Source organism: Ips typographus, linkage group LG1 (genome assembly GCF_016097725.1).
Source record: "Ips typographus isolate SLU linkage group LG1, UJ_Ityp_2.0, whole genome shotgun sequence".
NCBI lineage: Eukaryota > Metazoa > Arthropoda > Insecta > Coleoptera > Curculionidae > Ips > Ips typographus.
Genome location: NC_138422.1, coordinates 5,069,317 through 5,087,782, shown reverse-complemented (window position 1 = coordinate 5,087,782; position 18,466 = coordinate 5,069,317). Strand labels below are relative to the sequence as shown.

The 18,466-nt window shown below is 35.2% G+C and overlaps 1 protein-coding gene across 5 annotated transcripts in view; it reads left to right on the top strand.

The window, feature by feature from the left end:
- Window positions 1-18,466, top strand: part of LOC145740461 (transducin beta-like protein 2) — a 64,473-nt gene that overhangs the window by 10,321 nt on the left and 35,686 nt on the right. Inside the window, exon 1 of one of the 5 annotated variants that reach the window (XM_081996048.1) lies at window positions 1,674-1,913. The exons of 1 other annotated variant lie outside the window; for it this stretch is intronic. Coding sequence is in view for 3 of the 4 variants with exons in the window: in XM_081996046.1 (XP_081852172.1) it covers window positions 5,942-6,077 (136 nt within the window). In the remaining variant the exon portion in view is untranslated. Of the gene's footprint in view, window positions 1-1,673; window positions 1,914-5,539; window positions 6,078-18,466 lie in introns of those variants that run through there. 3 more of the 5 variants (XM_081996046.1, XM_081996045.1, XM_081996050.1) reach the window with 3 other exon arrangements.

The window sequence follows — 18,466 nt, the reverse complement described above, 5'->3', positions numbered from 1 at the left end:
TGTGGGAATTTCTCAAGAGTATCACAAATCACTCAAATTCGGTGCATGTTCCAGAAAAGTTGACTTTCCAAGAAAACGCGTTCATTTAGCTATCCTCCTGCTCTTTCCATTATCCTCCAAAGGATTAGTATTTGATTCAGCAGTTGATTTCATGCTTGCCTATCCTGTGCAATCCTTATCTTCGACATCATGCAGTCTCATGTTTATTAAGAGTTTTGTTCTCTCATCTGCCTCTTGAGCGTTTGCCTTCTACTTTCCCTTCTGTGATTAGTCATTCTATTGTTCCTGATCTTCTAGCTATATGCCCAAGGTACTGAAGATACATGCGGTTTATTCTGTTTAGCAGCCTTGAACGTGGACCAATTTCTTGTAATACGTTGGTTCGGTGTTCTGTCCACGATACTCTTAAGAATCGTCTATAAACCCACATTTCAAAAGCCTCTATTCTGTTTTATCTGCTTTGTTTAAAGTCCATGTTTCCGCTGCGTACGTTGCAATGGGGAAGACAAGAGCATCAACTAGACGGAGTTTCGTTGTTTTGGTGATAGATCTGTCTTTCCATATTTTATTCAGCTTGGTAGTCGCTGATCTTGCCATAGTCAGGCGACGCCGTATTTTGCTTTCACATTTTCCAGTGTTGGTAATCAAGGAACCAAGATAATTGAAATTGTTTACCACTTCATAGCCTGGAATTTCTGATATTTGTGGAGAATTGTTGTCTTGTCTATCAACTATCATTATTTTCGTTTTAGATTTATTTATTTTTAAGCCATAATAACTGACAGTCTGCTCATAATTTCCATTATTTCTGGTATTGTCGACGCTATGATCAGTGTGTCGTCGGCGTAACGGAGGTTGTTAATCCGCCTTCCACCAACTGGTATTCCGCCTTGCCACTCATCTAGAACCTCTCTCATGACGTATTCGCTATAAGCGTTAAATAAGGTAGGTTAGGTTAGAATGCAACCCTGCCTTACTCCTGCAGTTGTTTTGAAGCTCCCCGAGTAAATCCCGTCGATTCTGACCAGTTGAACCAGGCGTTTTGGCGTTCCCATTTCCTCCATTATGGTCCTTCGTTATTATTTACAAAAAGCAAAATTCCTAGAAATCCGGACTCTAGTTAATATATAACTATATTACATAAGAACTTTGAGATATTCTGTATGATCAAGTGATTTTATTACTTATGAGTTAGTTAATCGAAATAGCCGTATGAACCTTTCTCGATTTTGGGACAGCCTGTACATGTTCAAATTAATTTTTTCAATAAAGATTTAAAATATTTTTTTTTTAACTATACTACTGTATAAAATAACAAAGTTAAATGTTATGACTACTAAGTAACTAATTTGAAGAAAACGTTAATTGGCAAGTTGCACGTGGTTAAATTCACGTATAGCTTTTGTGTTGCGTGTGTCATTTGTCCATTATCTTATGCTGTTTAAAAGTTAAATAAGACTAAACTATTTTTTGTGTACTCGGCGAAATATGACAAACTGTTCTGAATAATAATTGATGTTACGAAATCCCCAAAATCTGTTAATTTGGGTTTTGTTGATTTTCTGCCTTAATGAATGAGTAATAATTCGTCGTATAACTGGTTGTTCCAATTCCTATAAACAAAGGCTTGTATAATGGTGCGCTTTGTCTGATAACGGTCGAACACTTGAGGCAGTGTGGACGTGCTTGCGTTTGAAAAGGGAACGTTTCTTATTACGCATTAACAAATCAGTCGGGTTATGATTGTTTATGATCATAAACGGACCTTGTGGTGATAAGCTTATAGTTGTTCTTTTAATAACTAGTCGTCTTAGTTTTGATTTAGTGAAGTTTGTGTGTTTTGGCTAAACATAGTGAAGTTAACATCCATGCAGTCAGCTTTTCCTGGATGGACTATTATTGTTGATCCTAAGGTAACTGGGTTTTTCTAATCCTCAAGCACGATTTTGAAGCACTTATATTAAGTAAATTCCTAGAAACTTCACTTTCATGTTTACTACATTTGACAATCATTTACAATTCTCATGATAACATTCATGTCCAATAACGCCAAGATATTGATGGACAAGATAGGCGATGACCTTAATAATACTGAATTATCTAAGAATTTTAAGTGGGTCTTCCACGAGTTTCGCAAAATGTGGAAACAACGTGGTCGCACAATTCGTCAATAATGGATGTAGAACACGTCATTCGATGAAACATGTGTATGATAGTATCGGATAGTAAGTGAGGTGTGATGCAGACGTATGACGTATGACGATGATGGGGGATTCGAATACTATGTTGCCATGTTGTCTGGCTTGCTTGTGTTTCTTAGAACTGCTCTTATTAATAACACTCACATTTCAATTTTAGTTATCCCACCAATTTAAGGAGAAAGAAAGTCTAGTACTGGTAAACCAGCGATAGATAGAATTAGTTACCGTCAACTTGCATAATTTATATGTTTATTGTTCCGACTAAAATCTTTAATTAATACAATCTAAGAAGGAAAATAAATAGTAATAAACGTGCTGATAATTCTCTGGGTGCCTCATCACTTGGCCGAAGTATTCGAGTTTTCGGATTTTTAATATGTTGATTATTTCTGTGTTTTTCTTCATTCCTTGTAGAACCACCTCATTGTAGACGACATAGCCTTATAATACCATGATACAATAAAGGTTTTACGTTCTCAGAGTGGTTAACGGATTTGTTGCCATACTCGTTGAGCCAAAGTTTCGACAGGTGTCAACTATGTCAACCAAGGCAGATCAAGGGGGAGATCAAGGAACGTAAATAAACATCAGTAAGGTTAAAGTTACAAGTTACAACAAAACCTAAAAAACAAGCAAAATTAAAAAAACAATTGAATTTAAAATAATGCGTGCGGACCTAGGAGAGGAAGTCAGGGAATGGATGTCCAGAGTAGGTCAACGAAAGGTTGTAAGAAAAGGGGGTGGTTAGAAGTTCAAAGATCTGAAGAATGTAGCCGAAGTGTGGTTCAGCTGGTCTTTGAGGCAGGCGTGTTCATCACTCTGAGAGGCTTTGCGAATCTCAAGAACCTCTAAGAGGTTCAAAAGAGTATTCTTTTTACAGAAATGTAAAGCTCTGAAACCCTGTTCAATGTTAAATGTGTGATGGTTAAGATAAAGATGTCTTGCAAAATGGGACTTAATAGAGCTTGCATCAAGGTTGGGGTTGTTAAGAAATTTATCTGCCTCCCTAATATGTTCATGAACATGAGTGGCAAACCTCCTAACCCGTTTGGCCAGTATAGAGTCCATTGCAGTTTGGAGTGCAGCAGGAGGGTTTATAAATTCCTGATCTGTGAAGTGTAGGTATGGTGTCTTTGGAGTTGCAAAGGAGTTGGTGTGAAGTGTGCTGGACTTTGAAACAAATAGTGATGTTAGAGGTATGAAAATGTTTCTTAATTGTAGGGAAACAAGGCCTCTATCTTCTTCTTCTGCTGCTGCGTGTCCATTAATGGATGTTTGCTATCACATTTGTCCACTCTTCCTTATTACGTATGGTATGCATTAGTTGTTGCATTGTCCTCAGTCCTGTCCACTGCCTAACGTTTCGGAGCCATGACATCTTTTTCCTGCCGATTCCTCTCTTTCCCTCCATTATCAATTGCAGGAATTGGTACCTCTCGTTGCGTATTACGTGGCCCAGGTATGCTGTTTAATTCGTCGTTTAATGGTGTCTAACAGTTCGCGGTCTTTATTGATTATTCTCAAGACTCATCGTTGGTTCTTCTTGCAGTCCATGGAATCCTCAGAACGCGCCTATAGACCCATATCTCGAATGTTTCCAGCTTGTTCATAGTGCTCACCTTTAGTGTCCATTCCTCTATGCCATAAAGCAACACTGTCCAGACATAGCATTTGACAAATCTAATTCTCAAGCCAAGATCGAAATCAGTATTGGTGAGCACTTTTTCGAATTTCATGAACGCACTGCGGGCATTTTCAATCCGGCATCTGATTTCTGTGTCTAATTCCCAGTTTTCATACAGCCACGTTCCTAGATATTTAAATTTATTTACTCGTTCTATTGGTTCTCTCTCTATCATGAATTTAGTCTTCTTGTTGTTGATATTGAGGCCCATGTTCTTACTGCATTCCCGACAGTCCCAAGCATATCCCGCACATCCTCCATGTTATCTGCAATTAGAACTGTGTCGTCCGCATAACGAATATTGTTGACCCATACACCATTCACCAGATTCACCTTGTTGCACATGTTGCGTTCTTCTAGGGCTTCCTGAATAATGGCTTCAGAATATAAATTGAAGATAAGTGGGGAGAGAACACACCCTTGTCTGAACCCCTTTACAAATTGGTCTTGCTTCTGTGAGATCGTTACCAACTCTGACTTCAGCCATTTGGTTCCTTTGAATGCAGCGGATGTCTTTTTGGTTCCAATTGTCCAATCTATTTTGGATTTGGATCAGTTTATGATGTTGAACTCTGTCAAACGCCTTTTCATAATCGATGAAACACAGCAAACAGGGCCTAGGAAGGGGATAGAATAGTAGTGTGTTTACTTAGGTTCGTCAGTTATAATAATTATAAGTTCGTCAGTTGTTAAAAACTTTGTGCAACTAGGTTTGGTTATTGTGCAGCTAGGTTTAGTTTTAATTGCAGATTTTTTAAGCTTCTAATAATGCAGCAGTAAGGTTTAGCTTTACGGTGTAGTGACTTAAAACATAGGTCTTCCTATCTTCCCCCTTAAAGAAAGATAGCCGGCTTTTCACTTTATTATATGAGGTATGTTTAACCAAACCCTTAAGGGTAGTACATCATTTAGGTTTAGTAACTTTTTAGTTCCTGAAGATACTTACGTGCCCGAAACATATGTCGAGCGACCGACCCTCTAACACTTAGGGGTTTGAGTAATTTTCTTGTGGAGACTTGTATCATGACATACGGAATAGAAACCAGAGAAAAAACGAAAAGAATGCTTCGAGTAGCCGAAATGAAAACACTCAGGACTATAATGGGAAAAACAAGAATAGACCGAATTAGGAACAATGGCATTAGGGAACAATGTGGGGTTCAAAACATTGTAAGATTGGGGAGACAAAGAAAAATATATTGGTACGCTCACGTGAGAAGAATGAAAGAGGGAAGACTGCCACCCATCGCACTTGAAGGGAAACCAATAGGGAAAAGAGCACCCGGAAGACCACCTAAGAGATGGAAGGACAGCTGGCAGTCCACGTTCCAGGAACTGATCCAGAGGAACCTGCAAAACTAACAGATCGCGAGATCTTAAATATTAATAAGAAGAAGAAGAGACGAAAATCCTAAAAAACGCAAATAAGAGAGTAACTCGTCTCAACCAACTTATAGAAGATATCTAGTACAATAATAATTTTCAATTTCATCTAATATCTTAGTTTACGTAGCAATCAGTCGTCACAACCGCAACCCTGTATAATAAAGGAGAACTGAAAATGTCGAAAATGGGACACCCTGTATACATATCAATTAAGATTTAAAAGGAAGTGCGGCAACAGTGTACGTCTTCATCGTATCTCCGATTCTCCGACCACGCGCCAGCCAAGGTCTACCGCGACGACTCCGGCAAAGTGAAAAGCGCGCGACAAGCCGCAAAACCTTTCAGTCGAAAATCGCATTTCACTAGATCCGAAAGAGTTTCAGATTTTCCCGCTGGTCAGTACGACAGTAACGCGAATGGGTTTTAGTAAATTTCCGTATTTTATACTTCCTAGAATGAGAGTTTATCCGCAAAAAAATTGGACAAGACGATTTCAAGTTCAAAAATTACGCGCAAGGTCCGTTGCGCTCCCGCCGATATCCATCTGTCTGCACCACCAGTCTGTTTCTGTACTCGCCGGCGTTTGAGGTCGAAACGAATCGTTTGTCGCGGGAAGGTTTCGCTTATTTTTCTAATTTTTTACAAAATAAGTAGAAAAATTGCCGTCGAAATGAATAGTGCGGTAGAAAGTGAAAATTTTGGACCTGCCGTTTTCTTAACGGTTTTTGTCGGACTCGGTGTTATTATTCTCACATTTCTGGTCAAATGGATTAAACAAGGACAGGCCGAACCAGAAAATGAAACTGGTGAGTCGCAGGGTAACACACCCCTATAAAATAGTACTAATAAAAATAACTAAAGTTGCATTGAGATTCAACAACATCGTCTGTCAAAACTCACGTGGTGATAATCCGCCGACTATTTCGTGCCTTCGTTTTTATGAATCGTGGGAGAGGTTTATTTTTAAAAAACGTTATGCGGGTGATCTAAATATAGACACTTTGATGCTGCAAATGCTACTTTTCCTATCGTAATTCGGACACCAGATAGTTTCGAAATCGGACGAAATTAAAGTCGTTGCCAATGCACTTTTGAGGTTAGATTCCAATACGGCATGCAAGCCGCACAACGTGATTCATTTCACATTCTTGAGATTTCCCGCCCGACGTGTGGTCAGTGGACTTGCCGTGTTGCTCTACATGAATTGCAGACTTGTTTCTTGGAATTCTCGTGATTCCATTCTTGATGATTAATTTTGATTATCATTACATTTACCTTTAGATAATTTTTACCTGGAATTTTGTTAACTTCAGAGAATTGTTAAAACTTGCCGGAATATTAGCCTGCTTGACCACTATTATTAATGCTATATTGTTGAAATAATTAAGAAGGTGTACAAAGTTAAAAGTCCATTGATCACGTTAATCTAAGGCAAAAGTTCAATTTGGCGTCGGATTACTCAATAATAAAATACAATTAAGCACTTAAAATGTTAAGGCCCGGTTGTACAATCTTAGTTTAGCGCGCCCTTAAAAAATTTTTAAGTTGTACAGATCAAGTTTAAGGTTAAACTGGAGTTCATGTGCGTCATATCTCGAGTTCAGCTGAGCGGTGAAAATTCGGGGGCTTAAGGCAGGTTTAAATAGGGTTTTGCTTGGGTTTGGAAGGTCAGATAAAACGATGTTTGATTTTTAATAGTTAAGTAATATAAAGGATATTTTACTTTAAAATGGATGGCGCAGCTATTTTAATAGACAACAAGAATTTTAAGTGAAAGCAAAACTCAGAGTCGATCTCCACAAATATATATTAATACTAAGTTATCTGCCTAACATGTTTCGGGTGTATTCAGACACCCATCTTCAGAGGCTTAACTAGATCACTAGTCTGCTGGCTGTCATTCTACAAGGGGGGACAGCTGAACCCAGATGTACTAAGGTGGTTTTTTAATTCTACACGGGGGAAAAAAACCTTGATCAAAAAACCCAGTTCTGGTTCTGAGGTGACAGGTTGCTTGGTTTTTTATTCTCGAAGGGGAAAAAAACTTAATCAAAATCCAGTGTTGATGTCAAAGAGAAGAAGTTAGTTGCTTGGTTTTTTATTCTTGAAGAGGGAAAAAACTTAATCAAAACCCAAGTAAATTAAATGATGTAAAAGCTGCATGTTTATCTGAAGGAGACCAAATAGTAGTGATGGAAAGTATCATTACTTTTAAGGACTTGGACCAATTAGTTACTTTAGGTTTTAAGACTCGTTACTTTAGACTCGTTACTTCGGACCCGTTAGTTACTTCCATTAAATTACACTTCAGGCCGATATTATTCTTGAAGAGAAGAACAGATTCGGATAACATTTTTATGATTAACAAAACAAAGGTAATAAAGAAATGGCAATATGATTTTTACTTTTTTTAATTATTTATTACCTACTTGTTTTATCTTGTGTCGGTTTTAACTTGTAACGACTATGACGAGATATACACCTACTAAAGATTTATAAATTGGACTCATGAAATCTAACGAGTCTTTTTTTGAATTAAGACTCGTTACTTTCAAGTCCCATTTAGTAACGATTACTTTGTAACCGTTAGTTACTTATTTTACATCACTACTAAATAGACACAAAAGGGACTTATGGGTGTCTGAATACACCCGAAACATGTTAGGCAGATAACAACATAGTATTAATATGTATTTGTGGAGATCGACTGTGAGTTTTGCTTTCACTTACACTCACTACTCCACTGCGTGCATATGGACTACTACTTTTCGAAACAAGAATTTTGTTGAAGCTACTGACAGTAAGAAATACTTTTTGTTTTCAATGATGTTCTGTGTTCTATACTCAGAGATTCTATGAAATAAGTGCAAGAATTTACCTCAGTATTTATTTTTCAAACAAAATAGAAAATAGACCTAGTATAGATAAGATATGTAATTACTTAATCTACAAATTATGCAAAAATCATTATGTAATGATAAATATTAAAATTGTCAAATTACTAGGCAATGCACATGCGTTAGCTTCGAATGTAGTTGCCAACTGTAGAATAAAATGTTGAACCAAACTTAAAATTCACTTGTACAGCCCGCTCTCAAATTTAAACCAGGTTCTACGTTGAGGGTGGTTCGATTAAACTCGACACTAAACTGAAGTTGTACAAGCTGACCTAATTAAAGTAGTAGAACGTTTCACAAATTCACTCACTACATTAGTTACTAAATCATATAGGAATAGCGAAAATGTATTCATAATTGGAATCTGGGAAAACCTATGGAAATACAGGAAAATACGTGTGGAGGCGTACATGGGTATCCTGTGAAGTTACTGCAGCATCCACTGGAAATACATGAAGAAGTTGATTTGAAGAGAGTGTCCAAGTTAATTGAATTTTAATTTTGAAATTTGTATGGAAGTGTTATAAAGAATAATGTTATGTACAATAATATGAAGAAGAATTCTTGAATACTGTACGAATTTTCCATTTAGTTTAATTTTTAAGATGTTACCAGATTGAAGTTAATAAAAACTTTTTATTGTTATTGCCAGTCATTTTATCATATAACCAAGACCTAAAATTTTATCGCATAAATTTTCTGTAGGTACGGAATCAATTTGCCTAAGTAGTATAGCAAAGCGGATTCTACCTCATTACTGATGAGATATAACAAACCTTCGTGTTCAAGTGACTCCGTTGGAATTACGGAGTGCTTTAGCCTGAAGTATTTTTTTGTGCTAATGTTAAGGGCTTTTGCTTAAGGAGATTGATTTTACAAATACAGGAAAATATGAGGTCGAGTTTAATTCGGCTGTGCAAATGCCTGAATTAATCTAAACATTGCATACCTTGGCCATAAACTTTACTGTTCATAATGCTTTTTGAAGTCAATGTCATTGCAAAATCGTACATCAGTACGTTGTAAAAGGAAATAATCTAACTCTATTTAGACCTGATGGTGATCACAGGATAACAGGCCACTCTAAAATCATTAAATCCAATAGTTTATTATCGATGTTTCTCAAGGAGTCTAGTATAGGTACTGCAAACTACATATTTTCATTTTCTATGATGAAATATCGTCAATATTTTTTCATATTGATTCTTAGTGGCATTTTGAATGCTGCCTCGTTAGCCAATGTAGTTTTCATGAGGTTTTACTATTTTAAAAGTCTCTAGTAGACAAGTTAAAAGATAAGTTGTTGTAGAACGATGGTATGAAATGGCTGAAAGTTACAAAATGTTTATTAATTATAAATTTATACATATCTTTTTGGAATATTGTATCATCACGAATTTTAGACAACCGACAACCAAATCACATATTGGATGGAAAAGCAATATATCTTCTAGACTTATAACGTTCTTTCACTTAACATCGGGATAGATTATATGCACCAAAGATAATGGTATTTACACTGTTCGTTATTTCATCCCAGAAAGTATGATTTTGTCTATTTCAGTTAAACATTTACAATTTTGAAGATATACCGAGATTAATACTGTTTTCCCACTGACTGATTCAATTATTAAAACGTGTCTATATACATTTTCATGCGTTTTTGATAACATCCGATAAAGCAATTATCGATTTCAGATATTTTCATGGAACAAATCTACTGTAAACCACTCAGGACAAGGAAAATCCCTTGGAAAATCCATAATTCTTTTCAATTGTCTACGACGGATAGGTAATAATATTATATTTAGTTTTCAATTCCATCCCCTTATTGCATTTCAATACATATAACATATAAAATATATGTCCAAGGATGTCGCTATAAAGTTACAATAAGATCTATGCAAATAAGATTTTCTACCCTACTACTAGTTGCAACTTACACCTCTTTAAACTTGTTTCTTCATATCAACATTGACTTGAAGTGAAAATATATTCATTATTGTGTTCACATTGTTCAGATTTTCCTAATAAATGATATTTAAATTTTGTGCATGTCAATTTGGGTAGTAAACCGGAATAATTTTCCTTGAATACATGAATAACTTCAGTTTGTGTCAATCTCGGTGTCAATCTTTCAATTCCAACAACTATCACTTAAAGCTTGTTGATTATTCGTTAATATCAAATATTTTACAATTTATGTAAAGGACCTGAACAATGATTTTGTTAAAACTATAACATTGGCCTTAAGCTTAATTAATTTACTAGACATGTGGTCTGGTGCGCCAGACGCCCCCAGGCTTGCAGACAGAACATCTGCCTAATCTAGTGTAAGTCAAGTTCCTGTGATGAGCTATTGATAAACTTTTCTCTCTAGGTTTGAAATAAGAACTACAATCTGCTTTTGTAAGTGAGGAGTTTGCTTCAGGAAGTAATAGATCCCAAACGAGATTGGAGATTATCTTAAATTCCTTGATTAATCCAATTCTCGTTAGCAAAACTTTGTTTAATTTACTGCTTTTTTAGATGATAGAAATGTCTAAATCTCAAATGATTGATTAATTTTTACCCAAACCCGAACTCCAAAGGAAAAACTTGTTTTATTTTGTTATTTTTAACGGTATTTATCTCAGAATAATAAGCAAATAACCGAAACATCTATTGATCAATGACAATCTCTTTTTTGAGCTTTCTTCTAACACAGTTGGTATATAGCTAGTCGATTGTTCTTTGGTTTCTTACGTTTTGTTGTTTTTTTTTAAGAATATTTTTGGATACCTTTAGAATAAAACTCGTATTAAAAGCACTTCTGTGGATAGTGCAAGCACGATAAGAGATTCAGTTATTTATTGAGAGTTAAAGCTGCTATATCGAAAAAAAGCAGATCTTTAAATTTCGGATATTCTGGTGGTTTAATGACCGTTCCTTGAACCATCCTCTATAAAGATCGAAGCTCTCTGAACCTGATTTACCCGCCTCGTGCTACACAATAGCATCTGCCGGAAGAGCCAAAACGGGCAAATAAATGGTTCTGCATACCTGTGTAACTAGGTACATCCCATTTCACAGCTGTCTGAATGAAAAGGTGGTACCGGTTACTAACGACAGCTTTAAGGCCGGACCTATCGAACGAAATTAAAAATCATGTATGAAATTGTACTGACAAGAGCATTAGCTAATACGTAGTTATTAAAGGAAAGGAAATTCTGAAGGAAATTTTTAGTAATTAATATTTAACATTGCGTCATGCTAACCAGTAAACCTACTAACGCACATACTTGTAAGTACAGCTAGGTGGTTATGGTAGTCTAAAAGCTGATATTAAGTAAAGCACCAGACAGTAGATCCAATTGTTCTATTCTTGTTTACCTTGAACATTTAAAAAATAACAGTCACTACTATGTGCCCTGTAAATCTGAGGCCTAAAGAGTGGTAGAATTAGCATACAGCTTATTCTAGATGTTATTAGAGCATTGCTTCATATTTGTTTGACGTCCTTTTATAACATGCCAAAATGCTCCAAATTAGTTATCATACGTTACAGGTGCACTTATAACACGTCGTACGTATTACTGCTAATTTCATTTTATAATTATTTGGTATGGAGGCACACAAAACAGATTTGCATCCTAATTATGTCATATTCCCACCAGACTGTTAATTAGGCCGTTGTGTATACTTGTTTATCAAGATCTACCTAATGCATGTTTAATTGTAAGTAATCGGTGCTAATCATAAGCGGTAGTGAATTATAGTAATAATCATGTTATACTAGTCAGAATTATAGAAATAATGCAACGACATTCGTATGTTACTAGTTTTGAGTTTAGTTATTTTCATGGTTTTGGATATGTGGTAGTCGTAGATTAAAACCTCAGTCGCATTATAACAAACCAATTTTATACACCTACCTCTAAATAAGATTCAACAGTCTTTGTAGAGCTGGTTATTTCAGTCTGATTTGAAAAGTGTGTTTTTTCTGCCATATGTGTAGTGAAACCACCTGTTAAGTTTTGTATTCGGGTTTCTTTCATATTTTGGAGTTGTCCGAGGAGTTATCCTGCTTGTAGTAACCTGTGTTATGTTCTGGGTTTTGTTGCCTAAAACCCACTGAATGGCTTTCAGCGAAACTAGACTGGAACTATAAAAATTATTTGTCTTTTAAAACCTCTTCTGCTATTTTCTCTTGAGGAGCATTGAGCTGATCTACTTGCAGCAATTGTTGAACTCTTCTGCTCGCAGGCTTCTGTGATTGAGTGGAAGCAAACGTTGTTAAATGCACCCTCCACATCGATCATACAATACGTCTTTCAATCGCATATTCTACTCTTTGCACAAGCTTGTATGCCGTTTTTGTTGACATACCTGATCTATAAGCAATACCCATCCAACCAATACCTCTTCTTTTATATTCTGATCAAAAACTTTTTCCACAATCTCTTAATTATACAGACTCGCTTACTCTAATTAATCTTTATATCTTTAAAGATATGGGTAAAAGACAGTTCAGCATCCAGAAAAGCTTGTTGTTGTTGGACAATATCGGGGAATTTACTTCATCGGGTCCTGCTCACTTGGATTAAATTCGCTTACTGCCCATTTTATTTTCATATTTGTTACCACTAATTTTGCTGTTTTCCAGTCTTCCCTTGTACCTTATTGTTTTTTCCAATCTTTCTGAGCCAGGAAAGCAAACTTTAAACGATTCTTAAGCAGTTATTTCTCAGTTGTTGTATATTCTCTAGTCTCAGAATGAATAGAACATCCTTTTATGAGAATCTTATTAAGTTACTTGGGTTCGTTCCATTTCTGTTTGTTTTTTTAGAACTTTTTACTTCACTTCAATAAATGTTCCATTATAAATTGTAAGAATAGATTTTGTCAGTATTAGCATCGCTGTAGTATGGAAATAGTAACTTTCTCTTTGTGGAAGATCTATTGTCCTTATGAACTCTAACAATTAGAATATTATAATTATTAAAGGACATTGTATTGATACATTTTCCTAATTTGTTTAAATTAAAACCCTGTATAAAAATAATTAAATACAAGCACATCATATTTAACTGTTTTGAAAACTTTATTTAAATAAATATTTGCGAAGAGAGTTTTATGAGGTATATGAAAAATTAATTTTTTGATAGTTCTTCTAGGTACATATAAGGTCATATCGTTCTAATACTCTTTCGTACAATTTAAAAGCTATTGTTACTAAAAGACCTATAAAAGTATAGTAATGCTTTTTACTAAAATGATTGAAAATTGGCAATTTTTAACCCAAAGAGCTTCAAAAAGACGTTTTCATTTATTATTAGTTATGGTGCGCTTTCAATTATTAAAAATTAACAATTATCTAAAAGGTGTTTGAGAAAATTAAACATTATTCGATTATATAAATGTAACAGATCTTTTGTATTTATTTTAGAACACTTAGAAGTCGTAAATGCTATCCAGTTATTAAGCGTCCTAGTAAGCTAATATTTAAGTAGTAGTACTATTTTCGGCTCGTTTACAAGTAATAAAATCGAGAAGTTTATGTGCATGTTACATAAAGTCAAGCCAATCAATAGGCAACACTTAATATCCACTTGTTTTAGCACTAGCAACTACTGAAACATCCGAATGCTTGTTGGAATTTACCTAGGCAGTTTATTTAAATTTCAAGGGTTTTGATAGGAGTGCATTCTTAGGAATTTACTGATATGACCATCAAATGGAGTACCAAGTTTGTATTTGGTGTAGAGCAGTGATCAAAAAAGTGACTAAACAAAAGTACACACTTGGGTAATTTGTGACAATTCATTTTGAAAATTGCTTACACACCCATACTTGATTCAATTGATGTACGATATTTTTAAACATTCCGTTATTTAAAAAGACTTGAGATTAGTGGAGGTAAAATGTAGCTATAAGAATGTCCTAGTGTTACAAAAACATGCTGATAACATAGATTTGTTAATAATACTAGAAATACCTAAGAAATGCATAAAAGTAACAAAACCGCAGTAATTTGATTCACTTATGTGATATTCTACAATGCTGATAGTTTTAATAATTGCTTTATCGTCTCACGTTACTATATTATGTATGGTACTTAATTCAAGGCCGGTCATAACGTAATCATCATGACATGTGCCGATTTTTTTGGCGATAATACGTGAAGTGACTTTGAATCGTTAGTCTGTCCGTCAGCAAATCGATGTCCATGTGTAAATAAAACATATTCAAAACGTAGTTATGTTTTTTCTATTATGTTAACGTGGGGAAGAAATTAGATAAAAATCCAAGGTTTGCATGTGCCACTCATTTATTCAAAGTGCAAGTTTATTTTTATATAAAGTTAAGAAAAATTGGAAATCACGTTCTGAATGCTGAAAAGCTATTAAACGTTCACTCTCAGCCAAATTGCTTTACAAAATTACAAGCTCCTAAATTAAACACCTTATGAATGAACCTGCCAATTAATTGTTTGACCTATTTTTATTTTGGAAAACATTCAAACTTTATAAACCAAACATAAACAATGTGTTTGATAGGCTTACGATTGGTATATGTGTTTAGATATTTTTGCGGTATATTTTCAATGTTATCGGAGATAAAATTGTTTTGTTTGGTGAGGCAATAGATGTAAATTGTCGCAAAAACTTGACATACATTTTGTCATCATATGGGAACTAATATCTCGGCAAACAAAAACATGCGTGTAAGATTAGGTAATACAGCTAAATTTATTTATTTTTTTGAACCTGAATATTTATGTGGCCATGATGAAGGATTTTTTTAACCTAATTAAGATTCTTTAGAGAAAATTCTGATACTAACTGATACCTGTTATTTGCACTTTATCTGAAAATCTCCCATTTATCCTTCTAGAAAACATTCAACTGCAAAAACGATGAGTCATAAACAACCAGTATGTATGATTTCAAAGATTCGTTCTGTTGATTTACGATCACATTCAACTTAATTGTTGGTTTTGTATGGGGCAATAACGATTTGAGCAAATAAGTTCTGTCTGCATGAATGCTCATAAAGTGTATTGTTGTCTGATAGGAAATAAAGGTCACGACCTTATACAGCTTCAACTTCCAAGAGTACTTGAATTTATGGGAGATTCAACTTTTTTGTTTTGTTAAATTAATCTTTAAAATTGTGAAAATGGTGTTTATTTAAGAACAATTTTAGTATATAATTTTATAGTACTTATCTATGTTGTTGTTGTTGTTGTTTGGCAAACGCCCCAGAATCGTATAGGCCTCCTGTATGGGCCCGTCACGTCCCTTTTGTTGGTAGCTCCAGCAGTCCAGTCGACTTTATAAAGCCAACCAGTCTGCTAGGTCTTAGCTCCTTGATTACCCTGGGCGTCATTATTGACTGTCCCAGGAATGTTGTCTGCGAACGAGTGAAGGCTGTACACCACATTAAGATGTGTCCTGTCGACTCTTCCTTTTCCAAGCATCCTCGACAAGTAGGGGTTATTTGGCCTTCCTCATACCTATGGCGGAGTCCCAGCGTTCTTGAAACAGCTGCTGGACTAAAAATGTTATCACCCTGCTATTGGCAATCCCCACGTCAACTCTGGACCAACAGGCACTTTCTGAGTGCCCAGTTTGGCCAGTCGATCCGCCTCTTCATTTCCCGGAATAGCAGCATGTCCCGGAACCCACACAAGACGTATGTCGTTTTTTTGGGTCAGCTTTTCCAGGGTTGTTTTGCACTCCAGAACCAATATGGATTGTGGATTGAGTTTGTCGAAAGGCCTGTTCGCGGAGGTAGAGTTTAACTGGTTTCTAATAGAAAATCAGTGAAATATCGACTGTAATTGATCACGTGACAGTGATATTTCGTGACTTCTAGCCAATGAGTGCACATATTTCTGAGACAACTACTTGAGGATACTCTCTGCGGACAGACTTATAGTGGTCCACGTTTTTCTAACCACACAAAAGCTTCTTCGACGTTGCCAAAATGATTGAATCAAGAGTTTTGGCTTTGGTTGATTTGAATGCAATTTGCAAGTTTTTCCACGTGGAAAAGGTGTCCAAATTTGTTTGGTTTGTAAAGGAAACGCCGATCTGACTATTTCAAAATACTATTGTCTGAACTAAGTAGTAGTACCTACTAGTTTTTACAGTCTGGAGATAAAAATGTTTGTATGTTAATAATAGATGCTTAATTTCTCTGTGAATAATAACATTTCTAGATACTGTATAAATGAACAATGTGTCGGTACTTTCTGATAATTTAAACTTTTATTCAAAGAGTTTTATACCATCTATCTCAATAACTTTTTCTTGGTCTACTATATATTTTTTAAATCCTCATTTGTAGGTTTTTGGTGGTCTTTTTTTAAAGCTTTCTAACTTTTACCACACCTTTTACTCTACTCCTATTAAGTGGATATCATTTCATCTTATAATGAGAAAGATTAAATTTTATAGCATAAATTATAGTAAAGAATATCGTGGATTAAACTGTAAGAGATAACCACAAATCTTTTAGGTCTTTACGGTACTTAGATGTCTTACGGGAAATAGCCATGGTTGAGTTAATACAGTGACTATTATTCTAATAAAATAAACGGTCTCTGAATATTTTCTTCAAAATCATTTATGGAAGTTCATCGACCATTTGAATTGAGTTACTCTTTTAAATTGAAAACCGATTTTCATCGAGTTGTGATTAGCAAACAGATGATCTTTTTACACGTCAACGATTTGCCTGACCTTACGGAAATCACTGAAGCATTTATCATTTTTCAATGAGCAATAGAACCAGTTAGTTCTGTTCAAGTTTTTTAGGTTACAAGGTCTAGGACAATATTGCTATATTATAATAATGTAAACATCATCGCACCGGTTGTGATGATGATGGTAATTTTATCGATGAGGATGATGATCCAACCGATTTAATTTAATTACTTAAACGCCTAGTTAGTCATTTTTCACGAACAATAAATTCCTAGTATATGAAATCAACTTCCAACAAACTTGGTATACAAGTGATAAAAAGTGAATGTTTATAAATATTGGTTTGCTAACCGTGGTAATTGCCAAAGCTATCTAAATTTTACTTTTTCGATAGTTTCATCGAGGTCACAACCGTGAGGGAAAAATCACTTATTGTTTACTTTTCTGTGCTAATGAGTGAGCAAATAATTAATTCAGAGGTGGTTTGACCCCGAAAAAGCAATTAATACCCATCCAATTGTGTGTCGTTATTTTATTCTTCAACAGTAAATTAACATTTGAATTGTCTCTTTTTATTGGGTATCAGGTTAATTCGAGTCAAACTGAATGGAGAGAGGTCAAAGTGCTGTTCTTGAAACCTCAGGAAAGATGCTTGATTTGTGTGTAATTTTCCCCGATTGCGTTAAATTAGAAAGGCATGGTACTGTTGATTTAATAATAAATTACTGCTTATCATGCTATAGCTGTTAATGGTGTTTGCTTTGATTTCTTGTTGTGTTCTTTACCATCTTCATTCGGCAATCTCCATATTTCCGCTAGGATGCTGGGTTGAGTTATGTCTAGGACATCTCTGTCTCTTTTACACATTTTACTACATTTTTGATGTTACGTAGTTTGGGTCAAAATTTTGAATTACTATATTTTATATTTTCATTCAGATTTCATATTCTATAGTTCGAAAAATACAGAACTCTGTGTTTCCTTCTTTCTTGAAGCCGAACGTCCTATTGCCTATTGTTTTTTTTTTGTTTAACACTATCGATGATTTAAACAGTACTACCTTTGTTCCAACCCGCAATAGTACCGTTTCAAGGAAAGTCCGGTTAAGCCGTATAGTACCGCTGTTGATGGTACATAGTAATTCCTCAAATGGTACCGGACTTGTCCGTAGCATCATTAACCTAGATTCCAAGTGTATCTTGTTACATTACGTAGAGCATTTTATCTTTTTTTCATCTATTTGGTCATCTTCAGAAATTCCTTTTGGGTGATTTTAAGCTTGAGGAGAGCTAAGAAGGATTTACGGTGACGGTGAGACAATACAGTCAAAATATCAGTAGGAAATCAACGGTAGACTAGAGAACCAACCAATGCTTCAATCAACCATAGTAGCAATGTTACTGTTGGTCACATCTGCTCCAGCAAACTGACACATCCTGCCAACCAACGTTGACATACCGTTTGAAAGTCCATTTCATGGGCTATCCATCGACATATAAAAGTCCGTACCATCTCAGTTGAATAACGCTGTTTCTCAGGTTTAAACGAAACCGTAATATAGAATGTTTCTCCGTATTTTTGACGAGAGCATTGGACTGTCATGGT